Source organism: Verticillium nonalfalfae (genome assembly GCF_003724135.2).
Source record: "Verticillium nonalfalfae strain VnAa140/NRRL 66861 chromosome Unknown scaffold_22, whole genome shotgun sequence".
NCBI classification, from domain to species: domain Eukaryota; kingdom Fungi; phylum Ascomycota; class Sordariomycetes; order Glomerellales; family Plectosphaerellaceae; genus Verticillium; species Verticillium nonalfalfae.
The window spans coordinates 65298-83140 of record NW_021167247.1 but is presented as its reverse complement, the minus strand read 5'-3'; the positions used below and the strand labels follow the sequence as shown (position 1 = coordinate 83140).

At 55.1% G+C, this 17843-nt stretch overlaps 5 protein-coding genes across 5 annotated transcripts; 2 read left to right on the top strand and 3 right to left on the bottom strand.

Moving 5' to 3' along the window:
• Positions 1–408: 408 nt before the first annotated feature.
• On the bottom strand, positions 409–2393 carry D7B24_003947 (uncharacterized protein; the record flags this gene model as incomplete). The annotated part of the gene is made up of 2 exons (XM_028638132.1): positions 409–2157; positions 2292–2393. 2 exons carry the CDS (start codon positions 2391–2393, stop codon positions 409–411), a joined length of 1851 nt encoding a protein of 616 aa, XP_028497019.1.
• Positions 2394–3554: 1161 nt separating this feature from the next.
• D7B24_003946 (uncharacterized protein) lies at positions 3555–4833 on the top strand (the record flags this gene model as incomplete). The annotated part of the gene is made up of 2 exons (XM_028638131.1): positions 3555–4095; positions 4457–4833. 2 exons carry the CDS (start codon positions 3555–3557, stop codon positions 4831–4833), a joined length of 918 nt encoding a protein of 305 aa, XP_028497018.1.
• Positions 4834–6057: 1224 nt separating this feature from the next.
• D7B24_003945 (uncharacterized protein) lies at positions 6058–7910 on the bottom strand (the record flags this gene model as incomplete). Its single annotated transcript, XM_028638130.1, has 3 exons — positions 6058–7530; positions 7593–7727; positions 7785–7910. The coding sequence occupies 3 exons, from the start codon at positions 7908–7910 to the stop codon at positions 6058–6060; spliced, it is 1734 nt and encodes a 577-aa protein (XP_028497017.1).
• Positions 7911–9862: 1952 nt separating this feature from the next.
• D7B24_003944 (uncharacterized protein) lies at positions 9863–13189 on the top strand (the record flags this gene model as incomplete). Its single annotated transcript, XM_028638129.1, has 2 exons — positions 9863–9882; positions 10111–13189. 2 exons carry the CDS (start codon positions 9863–9865, stop codon positions 13187–13189), a joined length of 3099 nt encoding a protein of 1032 aa, XP_028497016.1.
• Positions 13190–15347: 2158 nt separating this feature from the next.
• Positions 15348–17684, bottom strand: D7B24_003943 (uncharacterized protein; the record flags this gene model as incomplete). The annotated part of the gene is made up of 1 exon (XM_028638128.1): positions 15348–17684. One exon carries the CDS (start codon positions 17682–17684, stop codon positions 15348–15350), a length of 2337 nt encoding a protein of 778 aa, XP_028497015.1.
• Positions 17685–17843: the final 159 nt, after the last annotated feature.

The window sequence follows — 17843 nt, the reverse complement described above, 5'->3', positions numbered from 1 at the left end:
TACACCCACTCACATGCCTCGAAAAGGTATCACGATGATTAATCTACTTGCCACCGATATCTCGTAAAAGACTGAGTAGGCAACACGGTCGGGATGGCACAGACTGAGCTGGAGCGGGAGCTAAGGTAGTCCAAAAGGACTAGGGGCAACGGAGTGTGGATGAGATTTTCACAACGGTCATAGGGCGTTGGCGCACGTTTGATTAGAATCAAGGAAAGCTTGTTCAGTAATATTTAAAAAGAGGGTAATTTGCACCGACGCAATGCTGAAGACCATATGCCTACATTCGAATGAGAACAGCTCGAGGCCCACGTCGCAGGGGATGCAGCTTGTTGCACCCAGCATAGTAAGTGTGAACCTAGAAGCTCTAAAGTATGTACAATCCCGTCACCAGTATCCCAAGGACGTTCAAGCCATCCTGGCGGCTTTCTTGGCCGCGCTCTTGGCGGCATCTGCAATGATCTTCTCCGCCGCGATCTCAGCAATACCGTACACAGCGGTTTGGATGTGGGCAGAGATCAGCAGAGGGATGATGCTGGCGTCGACGACGCGCAGGTTCGAGGTGCCGTACACCTTGAGGTTCGGGTCAACGACGCCACCGTCCTTCTGCGGCAGCATGGAGCAAGTGCAGCAAGGGTGGAAGATGCTGAGAGTGGTTTTGAGGGCGAAATCTCTCCACTGGGCGTCGGTCTGCACGTTGTCCAGGCCGGGCTCGTACTCGTTGACCCATAGGGACTTCATGGGTTCGGTTGTGGCGATCTTGCGGCAGTACTTGACCGTTTGAACAACGGCCTCAATATCGTGCTCGTGGCCGAGGTAGTTTGGGTTGATGACGGGTTTGCCGCTCGGGTTTGTAGGGTTGATGTGGATGCTGCCGCGGCTCAGGGGGTGCATGACGACGCCGATGAGGGTGAAGAAGCCCTGACCAAAGAGAGGCGAACTAGCTGGCGGGTAACCCTTGACACCCGTATATCCGTCCGAAAAGATGACCTCCAGCTGCGGGACGGAAGGGTCGTTGAGGAATTCAATCTTCTTCTTGTCGACGGCGCTAGCGTCTTCGCCGGCCGCCGTTTTGGCGAGCGCGACGAGGTTAGAGTGGTCGCCGATGGCCTGCTGCCAGGTCGTGAAGGTATAGGCGCTGCCGGTGTAGTCGTAGAGTGACTTCTCGCGAGCATTCCAGAGCGCGAGCTGCTCGGCGGCAAATGTGGCGTTTGATCGCAAGATGTCGAAGGAAAGGAATTCCGGCTTGAGCTGATAAGAGGTCATGATACGGAGGTGGTCCTGGAGGTTCTCGCCCACGCCGGGGAGGTCGATCAACTGCTCAATGCCAGCGGCGGCGAGGACCGATTCCTGGCCAATACCGGATGCCTCTAACAGGGCAGGACTTTGAACAGAACCAGCGGACACGATAACCTCTGCCCTGGCGCGAATGAAAGTGCCGTTGGCCAGGGTCACGCCGGTCGCAACATGGCCACCGCCGGCTGCCACCAGATTGACCTTGGCTACGGTAGTGTCTGACAAGACGCGAAGGTTTGGCTTGGCGATGGGCAAATAGGCATTTGCACTGTAGGAGCGGTTGTAGGTGGTCGCGTCGATGCTGCTGGGCTGGTACATGACGCCAAGGGGGTTGCCACCCAAGGACTCGAGGTTCGTCTCGATTCCGAGGGCGTTCAGTGTCGGGATCCAGCTCTCCTGCTGAACCGGGATCTCGCGGTTGACCACAGCCTTGACAGGGCCGCTGTCGCCGACACCCGCAGAGCCGTAGGTATCTGTGTTCTTACCGGTGAACGTCTCAGACTTCATCATGGCAGCAATCATGTTCTTCCAGTTCCATCCCTCGTTACCGAGTTCTTCCCAGCTGTTGTACTCGGCAACGGCAGCGCGATCGTACGTCATGAGATTCAGCGCGGAGCTGCCGCCGACAAGCCTACCGCGGTTGTAAGGGATCACCCGGTTGTTCACATTCCGTTGAGGGACAGTGGTGAAGTTCCAGTCGTACTTGGTGCCAAGAGTCGAGCCCTTCATGCCCGGAATGTTGATCTTGGGCTCATCCGAGACGGCAGGGCCGGCTTCGATCAAAAGGATCTTGGCGCTGGGCAGACCCTCGCTCAGACGAGCAGCGACAGCTACACCAGCGGTGCCACCACCCACAACAATCTACAGGTGTGACATTTCTGTTAGAACTCCTTGGTAGAATGGCTTTCGAGGGGGTAGCAACCCTCGTGCAGAGCAAGGGGATGGGGACTCAAAGGTCAAAGAACAACAGGGAAACAGCATAAGATGAAACATACATAATCGTAGGTGGCGCTGCTGCAGCCTGATCGCTTCGTTGGAGGAGCCCCCGAGACGCATGCCACGAGGGCAGCGAGAGTTAGGCCCGATGCAATGAGCATTGTCGACAATGGACGCGGGGCCGTGCTGTGCAGAGGAAGTTAATAAGCGACGTGGCAACGCTGCTGCCGAGTCTCCCACATAGGTAGGTAGGTTGTGTAGCGAGTCGTCTTACCTTATATTAAAAAAACGTGGTTTGTTTTGCTTCGAACTGGAGCGGGGACAGCATCATTTCCCTCCCTGAATAACGTGACACCCGGTATAGAGGAGACCAGACGCTAAGAACCCTCTGGCATGGTACTGCGACTGATTGAATGCTGTTCGCCTAGTAATAACGGTAGCGAGGGAGGCTGTTCTGTTGCATTATCGTAGCTCCAGGGGTAGGTGGCATTCACTACAGAAGGGGGCCCCCGACAGCAGGGCAGGGGTCCTGGGGTACCATGCATCCATCACCCATACCAAGTATGCGCCGTGGCTGGATGCCCGGCAAGAAAGCGCAGGCCGAACGGAACGGGCCATTTAGCCGACTGAGTCGTGACTCGTGTATATTGCGCCTTCGCCCGTGGTGGCGCGTTTCCCCTCTCTGTTCTAAGCGAGGGTAAGGAATACTTGGAAAAGCAAGGAAGCATGATCCACTCCACCGCGAGAGGACGGCAGTGGTATGCATGGTTCGATGGTTGAAAGTTTCTTGATAGGAGAACAACGTGGTTTGTCAGTTTGTGCCGTGCGATGGCCATTTCTGTACAAGGCCGCTGCTTGAACCTGTTCGCACACGTGGAAATGCCCACGCTGCCAGCAACACTTCGAGTCATCCCCCCTGCTGAAATGTCACAATCTTCAAGGGCTAGCAGAGGACGAACTCAGCTCTGGCAACCATCCCCCACGGTCAACACGAGGGACAAAGAACGGCCAAGGGTCGGGTTACAGCCTCTGACGGCAGCTTCAACCTTCCCCCTTACTCGGAGCTTTCAGTCTGTCCGCTATGGCAACCTGCCTCCTCACCGGTTTGCATGGTACTCACGGCAACTTTCCCGGCTCTGTCAACAAGCGGAACAGGTCTCAAGCGATTCGGACGAGATTATACATTACTAGCGACAATCGCATGAGCCCCAAACGTTGGATGTTGATCCCTAAATCCTCTTTTCTCCTTCGTCAAGCCACAGTGCTGTGATTGTTAGATCTTTGCTGGGCATAGACCTACGACCTATTCTCCCTCCCTCATCATGGCCGTCGTCAAACCCCCGAACCCGCTACCACCGGACGAAAATATCAACCCATCGCTGATTGGCATATCTGGTACGCTTATAGCCTTTGTTATCATCACCAGCGTCCTCCGCTTATGGGTGCGTCTCGCGCGCCACAACCTGGGATGGGACGACTACACCATGGCCATGGTGACGGTCCTCGCCACGGCTCGATTCGGAGTACAGGTCGCGCAGGGTACGTTTGGAAACGGCCGACACAGGTGGTACCTCGAGAAACACGATTACCAGACTAGCAACATGTTGGGCTGGTTCGCGCAGATTCTCCTGTTCGCAAGCATCTGCTTGCTCAAGTGTTCGATCATGCTTCTGCTCCTGCGCATCAAGAACACGAAGCCGCTGAAAATCACCCTGTATAGCGTCATGGCTGGGCTTGTTGTGACGAACTTTGGCTGTATCATCATCCTGCTGGCGGAGTGTGATCCTGTCTCGGCGTACTGGACAGGTGTTGGCACGTGCTGGGAACCCAAGATTCGGATCTACTCAATCTATCTGACGATCTGTATGTTGCGGGCCCCTCCCCTCTCAAGCTTTGTATGGATCACCACTGACCCATCCACCTGTGCGCAGCCTACTCGGTGCTGACGGATCTTCTTTGCTCGTTCCTCCCGCTAATTGTTGTATGGAATGTTCAAATTCCATTCAAGACTAAGGTTTCTGTCTGCTGCCTCATGGGCCTCGGCCTGATGTGAGTCGAAGGCCTGTTGTGTACATGTTGCGGTTCATGTCGCTGATGATTTGCAGCGCCACTGGATTTGGTATAGTGAGGGCATCATCGTTAGGCCTCGTCACGTCGGATCTCAGTTGTATGTTCACCACACGGTTGTTGTACCTGTTGTCTGCTAACCACAAGGACCACGCAGGGGTATATGCCAGAACCGCCATCTATTCCAATGCCGAGCTGTTCCTGGGTATCATCGCCGCCAACGTTGCCCTGTCTCGCCAGATCTACGTCTATTTCTTTGGCGAGAAAGAAACCCCGACCAACTCCTCCTACGCCCCAAACTCGCAATCTCGCTCCGCCTACTTGGCGAGCAAGCTCCGCGGAGACAACGTTGGGCGTCCTGAGACGTATGTCCAGGCGGGGCGCCGCGGATCGAACGCCAAAAGCGACCACAGTGACATCCCACTGGAGCCTGGTATCCAGAAGAGAACCGAGGTCTGGATCTCAGAGGAAGATTTGGACAGTGATGGACCGGCAGACGGAAAGAACAGGCAGCAGACCGGATGGACGCGGTAGGCGAAGGCCTATGGACAAGCCAAACTTAAAAGGCTTGTCCTCATACAGTCATCCCTTGCTTGGCCTGCATAGCAGGTGTTTCATCGCCGACGAGCCAGTTTTCATTCCTCAGGAGAGCCTACTGGCGGCTCAGTTATGGGACCTGCATTCTGGAGCAGCTAATGCGGGACACACGGCCGGAGAAGCAGATTTTAGAATCTAATCCAAGAATTCGGAGCCGTTCATCAGCAGGGGTTGGATGCTTTGCAGATTTGGTAGCCACGTCATGAGAACATGGAATTGCTTTCCAGGATCAGTGATGCGAGGGCGAAGCTTCCTTCCAACCCCTTGATTGCCTGGTCAGCGATGCGCATCAAGGTGTCAATCGTGGACCTGCGAGTCCATGAGTTGGTGAGGGCCTCCTCATACAGTTTGATGTAAAGCACTAGTCATTCCGCCAACGGCAGTCGACTGACGATTGATCCAGCAACCTATTAGCTTCTTTTGGTCCCTTATCTTGGTATCAGCGCAGCTCCTTCGGCTCCCGCGGCGCCATGTTGGGCGAAGCGGTCGGTAGCGTGACAAGGCTGACGTAGCGTTTCCCGATTAGCGTTTGTGTCGGATAAATTGTTGCCAGAACCTACCTAAGCTTTCTAAGGAACACCAACGGTCTGGTCTGCCTCATAGGTTCTACGAGGACAAGGCAAATTGACCACAGCAGGAATGAAGAGCTGGTGCGGTAATTTACCCCCCTCGCTCGTTGCAAGGGAATTCTCACACCAAGGGGGCACGCAATGCTAAAGCTAAACTGCCGGAAGGCAAATAATGACATGTTTAGTTGCCTCAGACCACATCTTCTACCCCACTGGATCCATGTGAGACATTGTAGTCAGGATTCTGGAACGGCCTGCCTACCTTTTTGACAGGTACTACAGGGATTGGAGGCTAGGACGGGAGTCAGGGCCCTAAGTGAGTTGATGAAGCTGGTCAACAGTTGATGATTAAGCGGCTTCTGCACCAAAGTCGAGTGGAGGCCGCTACTGTTGACACATCGGAGCGGCATCCGGCTCCGAAATTAGGTTCAGTCACGCCATGCCAAGAAACACGTGAACGGAATGTGGAAAGTTTCTTTCTTCGTATGTGGCTCATGATTCATTTTCCCCCACGACTGTCAATCCCATGGGTCCTAGGCGCAGAATAGGGCGCGCCTATGTTTACTAGTACATGGTAGAGGGCGCGCAACCTTTAAGGGGGGAGGACCGTGGGCACAGGGGGACGGGTGGTCGTCCGGGGGAGCTCAGGCACCTCTGTCTTGGGAATACAAGCGCAGGCGCTGCTGACGCGCTCGACGACATCGCGGTTCTCGCCACCGCAGGCCTTGGCGGCGTAGGACGGCACGAGCTTTTCGTCGGTCTCCTGGCGGACGGTGAAGTTACCACAGAACTCAATCGAATCCTCGAGACGGCCGGGGATGTGCGAGGCGCGGAGGGCGCGCATGCAGTTGTTGGAGCTGCACTTGGGGGGCTTGGGGCACGTCTTGGAGGTCAGCTTGACGACGAAGCTGCCGCGCTCAATGGTGTGGACGAAGATGAAGCCGGACTTGAAGTTGGCGTACGAAGACCACGAGCCGGTGAAGGCGACCACGCCGCCGCCGGGCGCCTCATCGTCCTCGGGGTGGATGTCAAAGTGGCCGACCTCGCAGATGCTGGCACCGGTAGGGTCCTTGGTGACGCTGCTGGTGTCGAGAACGTTCAGGCCGTTGCCGTAGTTGGACTGGTAAAGGAGACCGTTGACGATGTACTGGTTGTGGTCAATGGAGCGAGTCTTGCCAGCGTAGTTTCCAGTGTAGACGGGCTTCTCGAGATCACGGATGTCGAAGATGTGGGTGGTGGGAAGACCCTTGGTCATGGGCCCGACCTTGGCGTCGCGCTCGTCAAACTCGTCGTCGAGGAAGAGGTACTCCTGCCATGTCTCGTTGTTGACGACACCCTGGTGGATGTACTCGGCGCCAGGGAAGTCGGAGATGGAGATGATGTTGGTGACGTTACCGACCTTGTTCGTCACGTCGTAAATGGTGAGAGTGTCCTCGTTGTAGCCGTAGCAGATATCACGGCCGTAGTAGCGCGTGTCGGGACCACGGTACACGAGACATTCGGCGTCGTGAACGTAGCCGTCGCCGGCAGCGCACCCAGGGCTAGTGACGTTTGTCGGGTCGCTGATGTCAAGGAAGATCAACCCGCCACGGCAGGGCAGGTTGTCTCGGACACGAATGGTTGCGTTGCCACCGACGGAGCCAGCAGCGATGGCGTAGTTGAGCTCGTGGTTGACCACAATGTTGTGGGTACGGCCGACAGGAAGCTCGTCCCAGTGACCGGTCAGATCGGCCTGCGTGAAGTTCTTGGGGTTGGCAGGGTCAAGGTCGAGGACCTTCTTCATGTCGAAGAACTGGACGCCGTGCTTGATGGCCTCAGAGCCAATGACAACAATGTCGCCGACGATACGAATCTCACGCCAGTTGGAGCCAATGGCATCGTACTGGGGAAGACGACCAACGTAGCTGAGCTTACCCTCCTTGGTGATCTCAGCAAAGGCAGTACCGTCGTACTGGCCAATGGCAACGAATTCACGGCCATCGGCAGAAGTCCAACCCCAGGAGGAGGAGCCACGGCCACCCCAGCTGCCGAGCTGCTCGTGGGTGAGGAAGTGGTAGAGGTCAATCTGTAGAATAACCGTCGTTAATGATCTGAGAAGATTTGAGAAGGAAGAGGGTAGCTCCATACGTTGCTGCACCTGAAGGTGTTAAGAGGGTCGCCAGGAATGGCAGCAGCGAACCCGTTCACGCAAGGAGTGTAACCAAGCTCAGGGAAGCGCGCGGCGTCCATTTCACCATTGGCCATCTCAGCCTCCCACTGAGCCTGTGAAGCTTGTTAGCATCAGTCATGTTGGGAAGGGAAGCGCGGAAGGGAACAAACCATCTTGATGCCCATGATGCGGTGGTGAACCTCACCCGAGGCGTATTGTTCCTTGGAACCGGCGCCAGCCGCGCTGGCTAGGCCAGCTACAGCAGAACCGAGGACGGCAGAAGTAAGGCGGACCATGTTGACGATGTCGGTATTGAAGTAACCCCAATGAAGAGTACCAGGAGGACGATGCGACTTCGATAGGGTGACAGAACGCGATGCTACCACCCGGGACTGTCGATCTATATGTACCTGGAGTACCTGTTGATCACCTTCCTCTCAGAGACGATTGCCATGGAGTTCTCAAGGTCCTTTGGGACTCCGCCAGACCGGCGTGGCAAGCATCGGGGTGGAGAATGCCATGGCCACGATGATGAGGAGGCTGGCGGATTATCGAGCTCGTCGCCAGTGTTTTCTTCGACCGACGCCGGCGAGACGCAAGCACGTAAGACGCGATGCTACAGTAGTGGGCTTGGCAGGTGACAAGTCTCGAGATAAGCAGGCCCTGGTTGGCGACCCCGCTGGGCTTGACTATCTTGGCATGAGGAGCTCTCGAGAAGCGATCATCTGCTTGGCTGCCAGCTTTCGGCAGGTCACTGAATCCTTTAGCCACCTGCTTCTTCGGGAAGGTGCCCAACGCCTAGCTCACGATTGACCCGGTAAGCTTATTCTTATTCTGTGGTGCCTGCAGACGCCTCTAGCAGTCCTGTGCGGGGGCTTCCCTTCGTGAGATCCATGCTCAGCCACGCCGTGACTCGGGGCAGCTTGCCCACCCGGGGTTATTCGCCGGCGTGATTCGCGGCTTTTGGGGAGATTTAGATGACGTACGGGGACTCCGGGCTCACCGGCAGGGCTACCCAGCGTCCTGGCATCGACTTAGGACATGGCGCAATGCTGCGACCGAAAGACGAGTTCTCGGGTTCATGAGATTGAGGAATATTTAACTAGCAAGAGACTTCTGTCGCCGGAATTCAATCTGTTCTATAACGAACATCATCCTAGTGCTCCTGATGTCTTCAACCACGTGCCTTGGCATGAGTGCGCAGCCTGGGCACACCTCGTCGCGTACTGTGAGCACGCTGCGAGAGTCCCAGGAGTACCGGCTTCGTTCATTGCCGACAGAGTTGTCTGAACCTTGCCATGATCGGAGGGCGATGAACGTAAGATCTTACCACAACAATTCGCATCTGTCGGGCCATGGGCAAGACGTTACACATGGATGCGTTCAGCTCACTAGAAGGGCGTGTCGCATTAGTTCTCAGGCGAATGTAGATCAAGTCCGCCTGGCATGACGTCCGTCATTGGCGCTGCTTCAGAAGAAGAGACCCCAGACTGATGTTTCTAGATGTACAACGTTAACGGGAGTACAGTCTTCGATGCGATCTTTCGAGACAATGACCAAGAAGCTTCTTCGCTATTGTCCCACTCAGCCAGTCCCGATGGCGTCTCCGAGAGATCATAGCTCGGTGGTAAACCGAATCGGATGTCGATTCTCATTGAGCACTGGCCACGAGGTTTTTCAGTCACCGTCGACACGCCAATTTGAATTCACGGTTATGTCAGACTGTAGGCCAAAGGTGACCAAGAGCTGACCCATCTGCACCGTCAGCCTGGATGCACGATCAAGATAGGCTACAGGGATGGCTCAGCCTAAACAAAGAATGGTCTCTACCAGCAGCAAGGTCAAAGTTGCCCTGTGAAGGCCAGCTGGACAAGCCAAAAGGGGATATCATCAGCCTGTTGAAGTATCAGTCAGGTGAACCCTGGAATACCATGTGATGAACCTGCGAGAGTATTTTCACACACAGGCTAGACCAGGCTCCGTAACGCCAGGAGGATGACGCAGCCATTCGAAAGATAGGCATGCATCTCAGCGTCAAAACTTTCAAACACAAGCTCAGCCCTGAGCGAAAAGGCGTCCCAATAACTTCATCTCACAGGTCCAGGACTTTTGCATGTTTCCAAAGTTACATTGCCGGAGGCTGAGTGGTCGACACAATTTCAGCCACCGTCATATCGTCGTTGTTGCCTATCAAGTGGCTTCTCGGTGTGTCGTCTTTCATCAATGGGATTTGTCCCTGGGCGTCGCAATGGCGTCGGGGTCAGCCGCGTGAGTAGCCGCAGCTGAAGTCCGAAGGGCTGCAGCGTGGGAGCGAACAGTAGGTCAGCTGGATGCAACGCGAAAGCTTCCCCCAGAATATCTTGACGACGAGGACCCTTTCATGATATAAATTACAAAGGTTTCAGAGAATTATGGGGAGAGCCTCATGTTGCCGATCTACATCTGATACTTATTCCAACGTTATTTTCAACATTACTTGTTTACCACCCCACCCAGTATCGTCTGTTCTGCTATTATCAATATGCGCACCGAAGTACACAAGACCAAGGACAATTCAGTCTGTGTGTCGCTTCACTTCGATACAAAGGGTCTGACCTTGAGCCAGACGCCCTTCGGCGTCATTGTCAAGCTCGAGGATCTGAACAGCACTGGAGAGCCTGGCACTCCCGCCCTCCCACGAACTCAGTTGCGCCTTGCTCTCCCCGAACCTTTCTGGCCTGGCAGTCTAAAGATTGTCGAGGACAAATGGGAGCTTGTCGCGGACGCGGGGACGCTTGTCGTTCCCGCGCAACAGTACCGGCCAGGCGGCGGCGGAGCGTTTCAAGGCTCCCATCCTGCTGGAGACACGACTATCCACTGCGCTGGTGACTGCACCTGCCGGTCTATTCATCGCCCGGACCGGTCCCCGGTCGACGAGAAGGATAAACTGCCAGCTCCCCCTTTCGCGCCACCGATCCCCGAAGCCTACGTGGAGGCAGCCAAGAATCCACCACACATTGTACAAGCTGTCCGCATTGAGACCATCGGGGCTAACCGCATTGCCGTCGTTGAGGTGACGCCCATCCGGTATACACTTAAGGGCCAGTTAGAGCTGTGCACACATGTCCAGCTTGCCATCGACGCTGTCAAGACGCCATGCATGACGGACAAAGACCAGAACGAAGCGATTGCCGAGTTCTCCAAGATCTATGGCAAAGATGTCGACAAGAGTCGTGTTATTCCCGAGCCAGAGCGTTTCATCAGTGGTGCTGCCGAGGCGTCACGCCTTCGGGATGTGGCGATCTCACAGGTCATCAATCCCATCGTGATCGGCAGCATTCGTCGGGACTGGCCCATCATTGAGCTGCGAAGCGACTACCTCATCATCACGGATGATGTGACCTGGGACCCCGTGGCTATCGCTCCTGGAGTTACTCGACCGGGCCTTATCAAGGAGTTTGAGCGTCTCGCTGAAGCCAAGCGCGCCCGTGGTATTTCCACTAGGGTTGTCTCGATCACAGATATCGTAGCGGGTCGCTGGGGTAACTTCCGCGCTGGATCTCGTGATCTCCAGGAGGTCATCCGTCGGTTCCTCAAGGATGCCCGTACCCGCTGGGGCGTCAACTGGCTTCTTCTCGGCGGTGACACGAGCATTGTTCCTGTGCGTCGAGTGGCGGGTGCGCTCGAGGGTGGAATTGGGCCTCCACTGACGGTCAATCCGCCTGCCAACAACAAGTCTTTCTGGACAGGCTCTCATCTTCGCATCCACGCCGTGAACCCCGGTACCTGGTGGGGTGCGAGCACGGACAATCTGCTTGTCAGACCCGACACGGGAGCTCTCATCCGGTACGACGCGGCTGGTACTTCGAGCAGCACGTCGCCCGGTTGGTACTTCACAACAGCCGATGACTACGCCACGCGAAGCGCAACGGCGACCAATTTTGTTCGTGTCGAGGGCCCATCGTCGCTGGTGAACGCTGGGCTGCAGTTCATCTATGCCTGGAACACGCTGCCAACCGACTTCTACTATGCCAGTCTTACCAGCTGGGTTGTACGGACACGACCGGTTAGGTTCGGGCCAGTCACTTTCCAAATGCCCTACGTGTACACGCCACCTCATGATTGGGATGCTATTGGTAACGGCGTCTACGGCCAATTCCGTCTTGACGGCTCTGATATTGATGGAGTTAACCTGCAGACCGAGCTCAGTGTTGGCCGTGCTCCAGTTGAGACCGCAGCCGAGGCCAACACCTTTGTGAATAAGACGCTGGCATACGAGAGACTCGGCCGCCTGGGTTGGCGGGCGGCAAACCGCCAGTGGCCTCGTGATCTGGTTCTCGCAGCCGCAGATTGGGGCTCCCGCGCTGTTTTCTGGCCAACGGGCAATGCCGTTCCCGCCGACGGACAGTATAGTCACGATGCTACACAGTCGCGGTCCCTGCTCAAGAGAGACGCAGCACCAGACTCTTTTGCCTGGGATGTCATCGCGCGTATCACCGAGGACGATCGTCGAGTTCTTCCTTACAAGACGGACGCGAATCCCGTAGTTCGAGGCTGGTATTTTGCTACATCGGCCACAGATTCGTCTCCAAGCAGATTCCAAATGAATATCTTCGGCACGCGCATCAGTTGGCCTATGCGAAGCCCTTGGGTCATCATCCATGGCCCCCTTGCCGAGCGCACACCTCAGCTGTATGAATTCAATCCCCGTGGCGCTGACGGCTCCATGGCCGACCAGGAAATCCTCCGCAAGCAGATCCGCAGCGAACTGCCTGGTATCGACCGCCACCAGCGCTTCTACGAAGACGAGTTTGACTTGCCTTTTATCGATCGCATCGCTGCTCCGGTAGATTTCTTGACTGTCTCGAATCTCCGCTCTGCTCTCGATGCAGCCCCGCATATCGTCTCACTCTCTGGCCACGGCAATAGCAACGGCTGCTGTTCACTGTCCGTGAACACGGCGAGCAACCTCACCAATGGACCCCTTGGCTTCATCGCCTATGCTGACTCCTGCCTGACCAACCAGTTTGACGAGCAGGACTCCATGAGCGAGGCTCTCATTAAGAATCCCAACGGCGGCGCGGTCGCCTACATTGGCAATACGCGCTTCTCCTGGATCGGCGTGGGAGATAATTTCCAACGCGCCTTCTTCCATCGCCTGACTGCCACACGTCATCTTGGCTTGCTGAATGACAGCCGTATTGCCACCTTCGGTACGTCTGGCTTCATAGCTGGCGCCGATCGCTGGGCCATATACACGCTTAATCTCCTTGGAGACCCCGAGTTGAGGGTGTATCGGGCGGCCATTCCATCTCTCAGGCTACCGCTCATCAAGGTCAAGCTGCGAAAGCCGTTCATCCGGGTCCTTGGGGAGCGCAAGGTCCCGTCTGGACCACCTGTGTTTGGCGATCCTTCCCCGGTCAAGGGGGCGCTGGTATATGTGCGACAGGGGCCGAAGCTTGAGTTTACAGGGGTTACGGATGCCGATGGTGTCGTGTTCTTGCCTGAGGGGAGATTTGAGAAGGGTGAACTGGAGGTCACGGCTTCGCACGATGAGTATGCTGTCGTGGCTGACATTGTGCAAGCCGAGGGTTGACGCTAGGTGGTTCGAGGTATAGGTTCGCCAACTTAATATAACAAATTGCAAGAATTCGAGACGAGTTTGACCAGGTTTTGACCATCCACGGGCTCCATGTTGCTTCGCTGCATGCTAACAAGATGTCGTTCGCTTCAGGGCGTCAAATTGGTTCACATCTCGATTTACGTGGCGAACGACGCTGAGTGCTTTTCCCACAGACTTGGCCATACCACCGGCTCCGGCGTAAGATACGGCAATCTCTTGTATCCAGGACTGACGCTGCAGATCAGCCGCCGCTGGCGCCTGCTTCAATCAAAACACTGCATTGTGACAATGCTGGCGATTTGCTGTCTCCAATTTGACAGCGCGTGTAGCGATCCGCTGAGGAGATGCCTAGCCAAACATCCAGACCACAGTGTAAGACACCAATGCAGCGGCTCATTCTAGGACCGACCCGCAGAAGTGGCGTCAAATAGTATGCAATCGACGGAGCGAGGTCGCCGACGACAATGCTGTGAAAGACAGGCTAGCCTATGCAACTTGGGGTAGATGGTATTTTGATCGCTGTTCCAGCTGGTATGGTTTTGCATATGGCCGTGGCGGGATCTGCATCCCAGAGGTCAAATGCAGACAACAGAGGTTCTGAGGCCACGCTGAGCGGCCAGAGCCCGCTAAATATTCCCAAATCAGATTCGGAGGCTCACTGATCGAGTATTGTTTGAAATAGGAAAAGCGTTTGAATGGCGGCTATGTACTCCTCTCACCCTCGCATCATGGCGTTTTGGCGTTGAGATCGTCTGGTGAATGTTGCCATACTTGGGGCCAAGTCCTGCACAATTTGCTTGCTAGTGAGTCTGGTGATGAAACAGACTGCAGATTGGCTGTACACTCAGGAGTCACCGTGATCTAGCTGCTCTGTAGGGAGCGGTCGTGACTATAAAACAATCCGATGCCCACCAGCTATCGTTGCATCAACCAACAAATTGTAACGAACACCTATCTTCTATCTTACAACATCGAAAATGCGTACCTCGATTCTCTTCGTCATTGCCAGCGCCGTTATGGCCCTTGCTGCTCCCACCGCCGATAACGACGTGACCCCGGCCACTCTTGAGGCTCGCCAGGGCTTGGGCTGCGTCTATGGCAACAACCAGTGCCCGGCCAAGTGCAGGGCCCTGTATGGCAGGGCATGCACCAACTCATACGTTAGTTAAACCTCGACTTCCCTCATGCTCTGTTCCTTCGCTTATCTGTCTTGCAGTGCAACGCACCATCTCAGCCACCTTACGGAAGCTGCATCTGCCGCTGCTAGACTTTTCACTATTCTGTGAGGTGGTCTCTCTAGTCATTCATGGAAGCAGTATCGCGAAACACCATGAGTTTGCATCACGACTATCTACCTACTCATGTTGTGGTATAAAATAGCCTCGGATAGCCTCACGTCAAAAGATCAATAAAGGAGAATGACTGACTGATTCTGCTTCGAACATGGAAACCAAATGTGCTGAGGATACGCCATCCATCTTGATGATTAGTCGTTGGGGACCAGGAATCTGTCCACATGACGGCGAGCTTGCTACCCTGCCTTGCTATGCTGGTAGTCTTCGAGAGTCTTTTCAGAATGTCACTTGGAATTGATGATCCTCAAACAATGACATGACAGTACTTAGAGCTTTCTCACTGCATTATTCACCATTAATCTTCACTACTTTCCTACCGGGGGCCAGAGATTGCTTGCTTCAATGGGTTTTGAGTTATGGACTCTGTTTAACAAACTATGACCTCTGGCACTAAACAGCAGCTAACAAGCATATGATCCAAAGAGCCGCCTTAAATATCTCAATGCTTTTAGTACAGTCGACTCTTAGTACAGTCGACTCTTAGTACAGTCGACTCTTAGTACAGTCGACTCTTAGTACAGTCGACTCTTAGTACAGTCGACTCTTAGTACAGTCGACTCTTAGTACAGTCGACTCTTAGTACAGTCGACTCGTAAACGGCGGTCTTCTCAATATTTAATCCGTGCCCCAATGCACAAGCCAAATGCCTACCGAGAGGGACATGCACGCCTTTCGAGGCACAGAGGGGTTTAGAAGGGATGTCATAGAATTAAGGACACGTGTTTTTTAGTGTCGTTCGTCGTGAAGATGCAAAAAAAAGCACCACTTCCACCTCCCTAATGATCTGTTTGCGTCAGCATACTGTGCCCAGTTGAGCGCCTGGATCCATATGCTGGCGGGGCCTCGTCCGCATCCTGGCTACCGGACGGCTCAGCCAACTTCGTGGATGATCCTGCTTGTGATGCACGCCTTGACCCGGTAGTCTGTCTTTGCTCGAGCGCCACTAACAGCTCCCTCTGCCCCGAAGTTCCCGCGAGAAATATGGCCTGGTCCAAGGTTCCGAACCCCTGATCTAGAAACATGTCCACCATTTCCCTCTTGCCTGTCTCGACCGCTTTCGAGAATCCTGCCTTGAGAGGGTCCCTCTCTTTGAACCCCTTCTTGTCTCGATCTTGGTGCTCTAGCATGATGCGCATCGCATCCACTTTGTCATGGTTAAGCGCATACTCGAACGGTGACTTTGGCGAATGTGGACTCGCCGCCACGGTGATGTGCGGATCTGCCCCGCCTTCCAATAACACGCGCACGAGTTCAATCTTATCATGCTTGATGCAATGGCCTAGCGGCATATTGGATAGATACCCCCACGGCAGCGAGTGTTTGTTTGGGTTGGCGCCGGCCTTGAGAAGCAGTCGCATCAGCTCAGACTTTTCGCCCTCACTCGAAACGGACTGTTTCGCAACTACAGTAAGGAAGTGCGTCCCCGAGTGATTCGATATGGTGGCGGCGGCGCCATGCTTGAGTAGGAGGCGTGCGATATGAAGCTTGTCTTGCTGAACAGCGAGGAGCAAGCCGGCGCGGCCCGTAATGTCTCGGGAGTCGGCGTCGGCCCCCGCCTCGAGAAGCATCGTGACAATCTCAAGCGAGCCACTGGAGATAGAGTTGACGAGCACGGGGGCGCTCTTGACGTCCTTGCCGTCTGGATTTGCGTTGGAAGCGAGCAGCAGACGTAGGAGATCAATGTTGCCCGAGTTGACGGCCATGGAGAGGGGACACCCGTTTGCCCCCGCGCGGGCGTTCACGTCGGCGCCATTGTCGATGAGAAGCTTGACCATGTCGAGCTGCTTGTTTGCCACGGCGACGCCCAGTAGAGGCTGGCCGGTGATGTTGGTAGCTAAAATCTTGGCGCCATGGTCGAGGAGAAGGCGGACAGCAGGAAGGTCTTTGCGCTGGACGGCAGCAACCAGGACGTGTCGACCAACGGCACTGACAGCGTTGGGGTCTGCGCCGTGCTCTAAAAGCAGGGCGACCGAGGCAAGCGGAGCCTTCTCGACTGTCCCAATGAAGTGGGGAGTTCCGATGGTGTTGCTGGCCTTCGGATCGGCGCCATGGCTGAGTAGAACCTTCAGAATGTCGGTATATCCAGCCTCAGCAGCGTGGAACAACGGCGGCATGTTCTTGATCGAGTCTTTCGTGGTGATCTTTGCGTAATTATCAATGAGAAAATTGACGGCGTCGAGGCGATTTGCAAGAATAGCGCTGATCAACGGGGTGTATCCCTTCTCATTATGGCCGTTGATGTTGGCGCCTTCGCCGAGAAGGCCCTTAATTTGCGGGATGTTACCAATAGCCGCAGCGTGACAAAGTGGTGTCACGAGGGGTTCGATGGGATTGATTTTGGAGGAAAGCGTCTTGAAAATATTGTTGAACCCGCCAAAGACGCCTTTCGCTCTGGCTGACTTTGCCTTCGACTTACCCTTCCGTTGACTCAAGTCATGATAAAGGGGAACCTCAGGCTGTGCATCGTCTTGCTGGTGTCCGACGTCACTCCTTGGTGTCGTGGCAACATGAGTTGACGAGCTAGCAACAGCTGTATCGTAGTCAGGAAGCACGCCTTGTTTCTCCGACGGTATTGATGGTTCAGGTGCTGCAGGAGCTGGTCCTGGGTGTGACAAGTGAAACTCAGCCATGAGTCGTTCGATGTCTTCGAGTTTGGTCTCAAGCGCCGCGAAGACTCCCTGCTGCTGTTCCACGTCTTCCAGGTGTACAATGTCTTGAAAGGCAAACACAGTCTCAATGTGAAGCCTCCACAGCTCCGCAGCGTCAGTGAAGGGTTGTAGTTCTGATTGTTCTCGTGCCGAGGCTGACAAGGCTGCCTCCAAGTCCGTCGTCACGCCACCGAGGAGTAATTCGCATGAGGACATGGACGACGAGATTTGTCGTCGAACTTGTTCACGGAGATTGGCCGCACTGGCCAGGTTTGCCGAAAGCTCCTCCGCGCCTTGTGACAGTGCGTTCACGATGGACGCCAGCTCCTTCAGCTCATCGTGAATGAGGCTCCCGGCGTTCGTCTGCGCCGCCAACTTCTCGAATCCGATGCTCAATTGGGCGCTGCGGTTGGCGACGGTCGAACATTGCGACGAGAGTTGAATGCCAGGTGGTACACCCTCCATGATAAGTATGTTGGAGCTCGGAGCTTCGATGTCGGTGTCGTCGTGCCTCGGTCGGGGCAATGACGTTGTTTGTGTAGAGATAAGACGCACGTCTGCGCTGACGCGCGATTCATGCTTTGATAGTTCTGCTGATCTGAAGGTACCGACTGTACCAGGCAC